Genomic DNA, 13,065 nt, shown 5'->3' on the forward strand with positions numbered 1-13,065 from the left:
AAAACAAGGAAGATCTGGGAGTCAGGAAATACCCATAATGCATTGCGTCGCTTAGTTTGATTCATTCTTCAGTGAGGAAGAACATTCCTTCAGAGTTTTTCCAAGTGTAATTTGCTGGTTAATTGTTTCAGGAACTAATTTCTATAGTCATATCACTGAGCTCTGTATAAAATCTGGAGAGTTTGTAGCCGATTCCCTGCTGTAGAGACGAGTGAAGCCATCTGGCTGCCATCTTATCACTCACATCACGTGTATTTGGCTTGTGTTAAACCGTCATATCTGATCAAATTTGCCCCAAAGAGAAGTATCTCCTGACTTTTTTTTCTCCCCCCCTTTCATTACCACCTCATATTTTCTCACCTTTACCCCTTTATAGCGCTCCGCTTCACTGTTATTGGGCTTTTTTTGTTTTGTTTCCTTTTCCAGTCCAGTCTGATCTTTTTTTTTTGAACGGCTCTTTTACTACTATAATTATTTCAACGGAGATTATTTAAGTTTTTCTTTTAGAGTGTATCTTTCTCTTTTGTATATCTCTCCTTCCTTCCTTCCTTCCTTCCTTCCTTCCTATTTATCTATTTATTATACCAACACAGGCTGTACAATACTTCCTTTCTCGTTGTTGAAACAGGATTATTTTCTCGTGTTATTTGCCATTTTCACTTCATTCTCACAGTCATGTCTTGACAGTATTTATTGGTTACAAGCTGCATGAATATTGTGACAGTGAATTATGTGACCAATAAATACTGTTAAGACATGACTTGTACACGTATTGTACAGCCTTTGTGTTGGTATAGATGGCTTGCAACCACATGATCAAAATGTGCTATGTCGTGAGCGTCCGCCATGATGGTGGATATACAAAGCAACTTGGATGGCAGCCGCTGAAAGCGTGTCTGTAAACAATGCTGAATTTTCTCAGTATTACCGCAATTTGAATGGTCCAACGAAGTTTCAATACAAAGAGAAGATAGATATGTGTGATTTTGACCTATATTACTGAAAAAAGTCAGAATTTTCTGAAGATAAGATGCTTCTACCGACCATCAAGTATCCAGATATTGCGTTCTATCTGGTTCAGCTGCCGAAGAATCAAGTCCGACCTTGGACGAAACATAACCCATTTTCTGAGTGGGTGTCCAGTCTGGATTGTTTCTATCATATAATTTTGCTGGTGCTCCTCAGGGATGGCAACAGGAAAATTTTATTTCAGCTGAAACTCCGAACGGGGGGTTCAGGGGGGCAGAGCCCCCCTGAAGCTTTAGCCTTTTTAGCCTCTTCTACCTATTTTCTAGCCATTTTACATGTATATTGTGTGAAAAATACATGATAAAAATAAGTAAGTATCTAAAGTTTAATAGAAAAAAGACAACTTACTCTGACTGCCCCAGGCATATTTACGAAGTGCAATAACATCCGAGTGTTTCTTGACCTTAGAAGCATGGTCAATTAATGCCACACAGCCACGGGATCCGTAGTTGATCACATCGTTACAATAAATGCAAAATGCTTTGCCAGGCAAATCGCACTTCTTGATAAACTGATCTCCTCGATCTTTTTTCCAAGTTTCACTTTCGTAGTAACTGTCCGCTGTAGCCAATCCCAACGAAATTTGTTCTTAACATTTTTGTCAATTTCAGCCACCGATGCTTCTTGATCTCGTGATAAAAACTTCATATTTCCGCGGAAAACAATGCTCTCAAAACCTCGTGCAAGACATTTAGCTAAAGGCAAAATGGCGGCCAGTGAAATGAAACATGCTTTCGCATTGGTTGAATCCTTCACTTCGCAACCAATCACAGACTCGTTTGCTTATTTTCATTGTTACACTCGATATAGAAGCTTCCGTTGTTCGCGAGACATGTGGTTTCGATACGATTTGACACTAATCTCGGTAGCAGCAATAAAAGTTAGGTACCTAACCCCCCCTAAAACTTTTCTCTACGGATTTAGACGTTCCACAAAAATGATAAAATTGAAATTCAAAACGGCGGATTTCCGCCGTTCGGCAGAAAATTGCCATCCCTGGCTCCTAGAAGTGAAATAGTAGTACGTGTTATAATTTTAACAATGACCGAGTGAACCACGACAAGAGAACGCTCATTTTATAGCAAAATTTTAGCAACACGAAATAAAATTCTTCCATGATATTATCGAGAAAGCTTTTGAATCTCACCGGAGATAAAATGATTACTGCAAACACGAGCTGTTTTGGTTTTAGAAAAAAAACTGTTAGTTCAGCCCTGCCGATGTTGTTCAGCCGTGCTCGTCTCCTCTCCGTACTAAGCCTCAGCATTTCCTTGCCCTCTTTCCGAATCACGGATGGAATTCTAAAAAATTGGAACATGCCACGGTCACGAGTACTGTTGTGACCGCAACCACATACAGCACAAAGATATGGCATAGCTAAAAGAACGCTTAAAGTAGTGGAAAAACAAAGAGAGTCACGCACGCATGACTGTTTTGTATGGAATGTCGCTTGACCCCGCATTTGTATATCCACCAACATGGCTGACATCCGGGTTTCTATTTTGCTTTGACGTCACTTGCAAGTCAAGGATGATAATAAAAATAAATAGAGAGACAGACAGATAGATAGAAAGGAAGGAAGAAGAGAGATATGAAAGAGAAAGATGCACTGTATAAGAGAAAAACTGAAATCTCCGTTGAAATAATGATAGTAGTAAAAGCCGTTAAAAAAAAATGATCAGAAACTGGACTGGAAAAGGAAAAAAAAACAATAACAGTGAAGGGGAACACTATAAAGATATGTAAGGAATGGGGGTAAAGGTGAGAAAATAAGAGGATGTTATGAAAAGGGGGGAAAAAAGTCAGGAGATGCTTTTCTTGGAGCAAGTTTGATTGGATATGACGGTTTAATGCATAAGCCAAATACACGCGATGGGAGTGGTAAGATGACGGCCAGTTGGCTTCACTCCGACAAGCCTCTGAACTCTAGAGATTTTAGAGCTCAGTAAGTCATATGCTGTTTGTTTGTGTTCTAGTTAGCTCAGTTCCTTTATTGTCTGTCTTTAGGATTGATCCAGATGAGAAAATTAATAGTGTGGATAGCACGATGAAATGTGATTACTATCACAGAATGATGATCAAAACCATAATGCTGCATGTTGATTATAGAATCAACACATTTGCTGGGGCCACTTAGTTCCAGTAAAGAGAAACTGTAATGTTACAGCATACAAAGATGTACAGTCGTGTGTTTCTAATGTTTTGGCAAAAGTATGGGGAGGAACCACATAGGGGTGTGATGGCCAGGTGTCCACATACTTTTGGCCATATAGTTGTACCTAATTTAAAAAAAACTAATAGTGTTTTGAATTTTGTATTTAAGAAATTATTTGAAGAGTCTGTCAATCTTTAGAGAATAATAGTTAATTTTATGGTGCTTTTTCTCAAATTTAAGCGAGATGGCCTTTTGATTTCATAAAATTGGTGAAATTTAGTTCCCTCTGAAATTCGCTCTTCTCATCTCATTTTCATCTGCTTATCTGGGGCCGGGTCGTGGAGGCAGCAGTCTGAGCATGGAAGCCCAAACTTCCCTCTCCCCAGACACCTCGGCCAGCTCCTCGGGAAGAACATCGAGGCGTTCCCAGGCCAGCCGAGAGACATAGTCCCTCCAGCGTGTCTTGGGTCTTCCCCAGGGCCTCCTCCTGGGGGGACATGCCTGGAACACCTCCCCAGGGAGGCGTCCAGGAGGCATCCGAAAGAGATGCCCGAGCCACCTCAGCTGATTCCTCTCAATGTGGAGGAGCAGCGGTTCTACTCCGAGCTCCTCCCGAGTGACTGTGCTTCTCACCCTATCTCTAAGGGAGCACCCAGCCACCCTGCGAAGGAAACTCATTTTGGCCGCTTGTATCTGCGATCTTGTTTTTTCGGTCATTACCCAAAGCTCATGACCATAGGTGAGAGTCGGAACGTAGATCGACCGGTAAATCGAGAGCTTCACCTTTTGGCTCAGCTCCTTCTTCACCACGACGGACTAGTAAAGCGACCGCATCACTGCGGAGGCTGCACCGATCCGCCTCTCGATCTCACGCTCCATCCTTACCTCACTCGTGAACAAGATCCTGAGATACTTAAACTCCTCCACTTGAAGCAGGACTTCTCCACCAACCTGAAATTTGCTCATTGTGATGTATGTTTTTCTGTAATATCTCACAAAATACCAGGCCATTCCGTGGCTGGGAAGTTATTTAATTTAAGGGGATTCCTGAGCAAATAATGTGCATGAAATCGCTCGCTCAGCGCAGTCGAGCAGACAGAGGAAGTCTGTGTGTGTGTGCGCATGTGCAGGTTTACCTTTGAGTGTGCACTGACAGTTCCATCATTCTATCGCTAAACGAACAGCTGATCACACCGAGGTGCTCGCTGACCACCGATATTTATTAGTTTAGTCTTGCGTTTTCTTTCTTTTGTATATAACATAATGTCTTTTCTTCTCGCTTTCCGTTACTGTAGTTGGTCTTTCACGTTTCATTCGCACGCTCATGTCCTCCATTTTTCTCTCCTGTTTCAAATTTGTATCCCACAATGCCTTGCGCGAACGGGGAAAGCCCACCACGGTGATGCATGACGGAGTATCTTGAATTGGGTCATGGTGAAGCAGGAAAAAAATAGCAGAAAATTGAAGGCCAAGTGGCCTTAAATTCAGTAATTGTTCTATTAAAAAAAAAACCTAATACAATTGGAAGTCTGTGATTTTTGAATTCAGTAGCTTTTGGTCCACTAAACAAAAATAATTGGGCATCGGGGAAAATTATTTTTATGACCTACACTTGAAAAATCTGAAAGGCAGGATAGCTTTAAACTCACTTGGCATTGAGAATTAACTAAGAAAGGAAGATCAGTAGAAGTTTAAAAATGGACGTATAGAGAGAGACCTCCCCCCCTTCAGTTGGGCATTAAACAAGGATATAAAGTACTTGAAATTGAAATTCAACTTAAAATATAATCATTTGCATTTAGTATAAATTTGGTCGGGCGGCACGGTGGTGTAGTGGTTAGCGCTGTCGCCTCACAGCAAGAAGGTCCGGGTTCGAGCCCCGTGGCCGGCGAGGGCCTTTCTGTGTGGAGTTTGCATGTTCTCCCCGTGTCCGTGTGGGTTTCCTCCGGGTGCTCCGGTTTCCCCCACAGTCCAAAGACATGCAGGTTAGGTTAACTGGTGACTCTAAATTGACCGTAGGTGTGAATGTGAGTGTGAATGGTTGTCTGTGTCTATGTGTCAGCCCTGTGATGACCTGGCGACTTGTCCAGGGTGTACCCCGCCTTTCACCCGTAGTCAGCTGGGATAGGCTCCAGCTTGCCTGCGACCCTGTAGAACAGGATAAAGCAGCTAGAGATAATGAGATGAGATGAGATAAATTTGGTCAGAACAGCCAGGAGCCAGATTTAGACTCCTCAGAGACCGACCATGTCCTCACAAGACTGGCTGCAAATCTGTCTCTTACTCTGTTTACAGCTTATTTATCTGTTTAATACATGGATACAACCCTTCAGTTAATAAAGTATGGCGCATTCTTTATTCAAGTCACTTGATGTTGTTGTAGGGAGTTTGCACCTCGAAAGATGATGATGATGTGTTTTATGACCCCAATGATCACTGGGAGCCAGATATATCTTCAGCATCTGCAGAGTCGTCTTTCTCTCGCAGAAGGTACTGTTTATTCTTCCTCTTAGTAATTTCACTTGGATTTTTTTTGCTTTTTTTTTAATGTATTTCAGCATATTTTTTAACAAACTAAAATTCTCTCAAGAAATCCGTTTAAAAATATTTCATCACTTTTTACTAAATAATATTACATATCATACAGTATAATATCGCACTGCTCTTGAAGTGTTGTGGCATTTCATCTGTAAAAATGCATTCTGTAACAAATAATAGGTGCTTCACTAGAAAGCGTTACCGAGATTTAATGCTGGTATACAGTATGTTTAAGATTCAGTCATGACGTGTTTATTGCTGATGTGACTTCTCTGAAAGGTGAGGATGTGACTCTATAGCTTTCATAGAACATGACATCACTTGGCCTGCTTCATTCGTCTGTCATTTTACCTGTACGTCCTAGATCAGTGTCCAGAGTTTGAAATGGTGGCGTGTGTCCACAAAGAAAATAGTGAAAGTCGCTTCCTAGGAAGGTGTTGGATTTTTTTTTTTGGACTGTTGAGTTCTCTGGAATGCAGCATGAGCTCCTAGAAAACTGTATAATATTATATAATTTACATAGACACAAGTGTTTTACTGGAAATACGCCACTCGTGTTTTTCATCTGAGCTCCATCCGGGACATGGAGAACCAAAACCGGGACACAAATCTCTATATGTCACTCGTGAGGAAATCAATGAATTGTTTTGATAAATTTGGGGACTTTTTGTTTGTAAATGTGTCGATATAATGAAAAGAAAATCACGCGTTGGCTTGAAGATGTGAAGTTTGTCTTCTCGTGTTGAAAAACTCGCGTTTTTCATACGAAGTACATCACGGATCTGAGTGACATATTTAAATAATATTGGCTGGCTTTTTTTTCGTGGTATATCAGATATAGTCCATTAAGTGAGCATGATATTGAACAAGTCAAAGACGAGGAGCTGAATGGAATATGTATATGATATACAATGAAAAAAGGCATTATTATTATTATTATACATATTCCTTTCGGGTATTCAATGCGTCTTTCTCTTTCAAAATTCTCTCAAAATCTTCTGTATTTAACGAAGTAAACCTGGCAGCCATGTTTGTTTACAAATTATCAGAGTCGCTCACTAGCGCAGAAGTTTTATGTCTCCGACGTGTGACGTCATGTTGTCTTGACAACCATGCAATATCGTAAACCATATTCGACGCACATTCTCCATTGGGTAGAGTGACGTAATACACATAGGATAAGCAATATGCTAACAGTATTGCATGCTTTCAAACCAAATGAATGAAACCCGCTAGAAGAGAACAGAACACATGCTTTTATTCCATTGAAAAAGTGTCCTGTATGAATAATATATTTAAATAATTTTGGCTGGCGTTGAGTGGTCTATCAAATATATTCCATTCAGCTAGCATAATAATTGAACGAGTCGAAGACGAGTAGCTGAATGGAATATATCTGATATACCACGAAAAAAGCAAGCCATTATTATACATATTCAATGGAACAGTTATAGATTTTACAAAAAGTTAAGAACAGGGCGGTAACTTCTCAATATTGAATGCTGATTCTGATTGGATGTAATTCAATGTTCTGTCAATCCAATGTACTGTACAAAATTCTAACAATAAAAATGGTACAAGTCCAAAAAGTCTGAACAACAACCAACTTGTATACAAACTATATACAGGTTACAGTTCAAGTTCAAAGTTACTTTTGGTCGTAGTTAATTTGTTACATTGCAGTTGTTCAAAACAAAAGGGCTTTGCTGAGTGAAGTCCATGAGTGAAGTCCTCTTGTAAAAGTCTCCGTCACTTTTCCTCACCTCCAAGTAGAACTTTGACAATATTTCCGCTATTGCTCTCTTTTCCAGTTTTTTTATGTCTGTTGGTATGTTTTTCTCTTGTAAATATGTGTGAAGAATATCCAGTGAAGTTTTGGTAGCCTTTCGAGTGTTCAGCGCATCTTTCTCTTTCAAAATTCTCTCTAAATCTTCCGCTTTTAATGAAGCAAACCTCGGGGCCATGTTTGTGTACAAACTGTCAGTCACTCACGAGTGCGGAATCTTTTTTTTACATAATTTTACATCTCCGATGTGTCTCTTTACCATTTTTTTGATGTCCTTTGGTATGTTTTTCTCTTGTAAACATGCATGAAGAATATATAACGAAGTTTTGGTAGCCTTTTGGGTGTTCAGCGCATCTTTAGGTTCAGTTTTCAGTTTATTTCATGCTTAATCCTAGCACTGAATTAACCCCATCTTCTCTCTCTCCCCCGATCGACAAAGAAATGATGTGCGGCAGAAAAGTTTTGTAATTGGATCTTCGCATCAGCTCCGATGTGTGTCGTGTTGTCTTGACAACGTGCAATATTGTAGCAATATTGCACGCTCATTCTTCATTGGGGAGAGTGGCGTAATACATGGAGGATAAGTGACATGATAATATTGCATGCCATCAATAAGCCCACTAGAAGGAAAAAGAATGTGTTTTTATTCCATAGAAAATGTGGCCCGTATGTATAATAATTTCTGATATTTCACTCTGATGATGTCACTCCCAGTGTTTTCCCGCTGACTTGACGCGCGTTGTCAAAACGGTGAACCGGTTCAGAATTAAAATTATTTTGATTAACTTGTGGTATTGTGTGTGTGTGTGTGTGTGTGTGTGTGTGTGTCCATATAATATAAAGAACATGGTGGCATGAAGATATGAAGTTTATCTTCTCATGTTGAAAAATATTTTCACTCTTTCGCGTCATTCATTCATGAATATGTTCACTCATGAATATGTTCACCACTCCCAAAAAAAAAAAATTTTTATATATATATTTTATTTATTTATTTATTTATTTATTTCAAAATTTTGTATTTTTTACACTCTGATCTGTTAGCTCAGTGGTGTTTTCCTTGATATATTTTTTTAACAGGATTTTAAAAAATTATATTTCTTTTATTGATTTTATTTTATTGATTTTAAAAAATTATATTTATTTGAACCTAAATTATAATTTTATTTAAGTCAAAGAATAAAATGAGTAATATACAAACAAGGTGCCAAATGGTCTAAAAACAAATAAATCAATGTTCCGTCCTGACACTAGTATAATAATCTCTTTTACCAAACCAACTAACTTGACAGCAGTGCATTTTTTAGTATAAATATATTTCTCCCCCTTTTTAAAGGAACATATTATTCTGCTTTGGTTACTGACATGAAGATTTCCCATCTCTCACTGACACCCCCTTCAGGAGCAGGAGTCTGCTGAAGAGCAGGCGCATCTCTGGGCGACTCTATGAGATCAGAGTGCACCCCATTCAGAGCTTAAACGGCACCTCCTCACAGCCCACAGGTACGAGCTCTGGGCACATTCTTCGTTTTTAATAATCCTAAACTACTTTTCTTGTTCCAAAATGGCTTCATTTTCAGCATCTGCTTCATACACGTGTCTATCTGACTATTGCCTGTTCAACATGAATATTTATAACATGAAAAAAATAGCTATGCACAATAAAAAAAAACCCTGAAGAAATGCACATTTTATTATCTCTCAAAAATGTTCATACTTACCATTGCTATAGCATATGAAATCATGAATTCAGGTGTTCTGTTCCTGTGCATTTTCTTTTCCTTTTCCACTCCAGGCCTGATTAGCATGAGCAAACCCTCTTCATTTCACTCGAGCAGTTCAGACTCGGCCTTGCCCGGGATCTGCAAAGATCTGATAGCTGCCACGGTTTCCCGTTTACGTGCCAGTTCATCAGAGGAAGCGAGCGAGAGCCTGGCAGACAAACTCACCCTGGACCTTCTGTCCATTTATAACGCTGCAAACTCCATCGCAGGCTTGTACGAGCAGCTGGATGACAACAGCCAGGAGAACTGTGAGCTTTTCCTCATTTAAACAACCATAAATTGGGGTGGGTTGGTTTGTTTGTTTTTTAAATACTCCCGCTCCAAAGGAGGAGGGGAGGGGGATACTGGTTTACCTCTGTCCGTCCATCCGTATCTCCGTCTTTCCGAAACACCCTTCTTCTCAGCAACCACAAATCGTAGCCACTTGGTACCAAACTTCAGCTTGGGGTTCTATACCGTGTATATCGTTTTCAGGTCTGTCTCACATCGACTTCCTGTTTACCAACTGAATGTATTTATGAAACATATAGGGTGGATTTTGACACTATTTCAAGAAGCAAAATGCTATTTCAAAATGACAGTTTAGCAGGATGCTGTTTGAAATCCCTGGGGAGAGACACTGCTCTTTACTTGTTTCAGGGTTCATTATTTGTTGAAGCCAACATTCATAAGAAGTGACCTATTCCTTCGATTGCTTGCATTCTGATATAAATGAGAGCGGGGGGATATGTGAGTGAGCAGTAGCTTACAGTTGATTTATTTTATTTTTTACTTCATGGTTAACACATCAAATTGTTTCTCAGTGTCTGTACTGATAAACACTGAGGACTCTAGTCATGTAGTATTTTATGCAGTCATTCCAACACTATTCAGATATTTTCAGTTTGTGTGTGTGTGTGTGTGTGTGTGTGTGTGTGTGTGCAGTGTTTGCATGCAGCCCTGAAGCACAGACTCATCTTGTGAGAGCTACCTCAGCTATCGAGAGAGCCGTGTTCGTTACCACGCACTGGGTCTCCCATATCAACTCCAGCACTCAGTCGGTCTCTCAAACAGTAGAGCAGCTCAGGACTGAAGTAAAGAATACAGGAGGATATTTTCAGCTCCTTGTTCAGGTACATGGGAAGAACCTGTGCACTCTGACATGTGTGTAAATACAGTAATATAAATAATACTGACATTTATGATTATTTATGCACTCAGCTTAAAAATTTTGTGCCTCTGTAAAGGCTTTACTTTTTGACCACACAGGGTTGTATGTTATCATTTTGTAGCACTGGAGCTGGAAAACTGCAATATCGTGTAACAGATTTTTAAAAAGTCAACAATAATTCTTCTGATAAATTTCTCAATCCTCGTAAGTGTGGTGGAAAACACGCTTTCTGGAATGAGCAGACAAATGGAAAAAAAATTGTGCATCAATGGAAGAATCTAATAAACTTCCCTTATCCATTCAGGAACATGACAATAAGGTTTGATCCTCATGTTGACACTGGCATTATTCTGGACTTGGATGAGTTGAGGATCAGATGATGGTTGATTGTCAGTTCGGCTGTAGACTGAAATTCCTGCTGAGAAATTCAGAGATGACGGTGGCTGAGAGGAACCAGAATCAAAAAGGGGAACCATGCTCTTCTGGGTGATGCCAGATAGTGTTATTATAAATCATTACAGTTTACAGCTGTAAAGGAAAAAAATGTTCTATATGGGAGTCCAGGGATGAGACATAACAATCGTAAATATTACATGAGCAGAGGTGCCAACATTTATGCACCACTCTTGCTATGGCGATACAGGAGATGCATAAATATTTGGCTTTTCCACTTTTTGAGCTAAAGCAGTGGCCAGGTCTATCCAACACTAATAAAATTACTATTGGAAAAGCCAGTTTGCTGAAGAAGAAAGGAGTATTAATTTTCAATGCCCGTCAAGCTTCTCTAGGTGAACCTGTGAATTTGGGAACTTCGGTCTTGTGAAGCAATATAAAACTAGAAGGCAGGACCGTGGGCTTTTTCATCAGTAAAGAAAGAGCAGTTCATAACAAAAAGGTCTTCAGTGGGGTTGAGGTCAGTCAGGGCTCACATGAGTTCTTCCAGTCCAACCTTGGCAAGCCATGTCTTCATGGAGCGCTTTGTGCACAGGAGCATTGTTGTGTAGGAGCGGGTTCGGGCCTCTTCGTTCTAGGGAAGGGAAATTGTAACACTGCGACATACAAGGACATTCTACAACAGTTTGTGGAAGAACCAGATGGTCAGGCGTCCACATACCTTTGGCTATATGGTGTATTTTTCAATTCTAGCTGCTGATGTTAATATCTACCTTGTAACCAGGGCTTTGAACCAGAATTTTTTTCCTATTGGTTCGTTCCGAACAGAAATGGAATTTTAACGTTTCCGGTTTTGGGTTCCTCCATTAAATAGACGTTCCCGAACCGGTTCGAACAAAAAAATTTCGTTCCCGGAACGGTTAATTACGTTCCCTGTCAGCTGTTTAACAAATGGCTATAAAATTATGTCTCTGTCTCATCCAGCTTAAGCCAAATGTAGGCTAATTCTATTACAACCTTCATTAAATAAGACAAGAAATAATTCAAAACAATTATTATTTCAAATGTTGGCGATTTGGATTCTCAGTATGTCTTCCCATCTACACAAACAGAAAAAGTGCCAAAAATGAAAGATAATTCGTTTAGTGTGTTACCAAAGGCTAGTCATGCATTGATAGGCTAACAGAGGTTAACGTCATTTAATGTTCGCGAGCCTCTCATTAACGTGGACAAATATATTGATATCGTGTTTGAAATTGACGTTTTTGAATAACGATAGACTGCAATATTTACCTCTTATTTAAGATGTGGAGACGTGATAGTAGTCCACCCTCCCGCTCTCTCCATTCAGTCAGCGAACGTCACACAGGAAGTGAACCCCAGCGGGTCATAGAAACTTGCGCAGGAGAAGAATGACTTTTTTATTTGTAGGCTACGGAAACTTTGAGGAATGAAATAAAATCCGGTATTAACCGGTTACCATTATTTTTAATAAGCGTTTCTGTTCCGGAACATAAAAAATAATAAAGTTTCTGGTTTCGTTTCTGTTCCATGTGAAATAGAAAAAGTTCCTGGTTTTCGTTTTCGTTCCTTGAACCGGTTCAAAGCCCTGCTTGTAACCATAAAAAACAAATTATTTTTACCATGAATTACATTAAGCCAAACATGAAACTACTTAATACACCAAAATCAGATTTTTGACAAGGGCATATGAGGTGGTGGATGGACTCTTGTTTTGCTTTTTTGTAACCTACCTTGAAAATATCTTGATGTCAGTTTTCAGTGAATGTCCATTGTTTCTCCTCAGGGCTGTGAATCTGAAATCTCCTCTATGGTGACAGAGGCCCAGAGGAAGATGGGTAGGAGTACAGACGCAGCTCTGAGTGCCACCGCCCACCTGGCAGCAGTAACGGGTACACCTCTTCATCCGACCGACCGTGAATCAGACACTGTAGGAAAAGTGAGCTTCCGTTTGTAATAGTGTTGACTTTAGAATAGAGCTGAAGATATAATAATCCTTTTGCATACAACGTTATTTTCAAAAACAATTTTACATGTAAATAATTGCATTGGATTTTTCCTTTCCATCCCCGTTCCTGCTCAGAGGTCTGCTGGGGTGTGTCTACGGGAGGGAACGCGCCGAGGCGTCAGAGCTCTCCTCGAGGAGGCTCTCCTCATCAGCCGAGAGATGCTAAGACATGCTCAGTTAGCTCAACCTAAAGCTCAGGTT

At 39.9% G+C, this 13,065-nt stretch overlaps 1 protein-coding gene across 1 annotated transcript in view; it reads left to right on the forward strand.

Moving 5' to 3' along the window:
* kif14 (kinesin family member 14) overlaps positions 1 to 13,065 on the forward strand; it is a 56,467-nt gene that overhangs the window by 33,941 nt on the left and 9,461 nt on the right. The window contains exons 21-26 of the mRNA XM_060941774.1: positions 5,568 to 5,674; positions 8,911 to 9,011; positions 9,304 to 9,540; positions 10,217 to 10,404; positions 12,643 to 12,795; positions 12,940 to 13,062. Coding sequence (XP_060797757.1) covers positions 5,568 to 5,674; positions 8,911 to 9,011; positions 9,304 to 9,540; positions 10,217 to 10,404; positions 12,643 to 12,795; positions 12,940 to 13,062 — 909 coding nt within the window. The remainder of the gene's footprint in view (positions 1 to 5,567; positions 5,675 to 8,910; positions 9,012 to 9,303; positions 9,541 to 10,216; positions 10,405 to 12,642; positions 12,796 to 12,939; positions 13,063 to 13,065) is intronic.

The sequence above is a fragment of the Neoarius graeffei genome, chromosome 15, assembly GCF_027579695.1.
Source record: "Neoarius graeffei isolate fNeoGra1 chromosome 15, fNeoGra1.pri, whole genome shotgun sequence".
Lineage (NCBI taxonomy): Eukaryota > Metazoa > Chordata > Actinopteri > Siluriformes > Ariidae > Neoarius > Neoarius graeffei.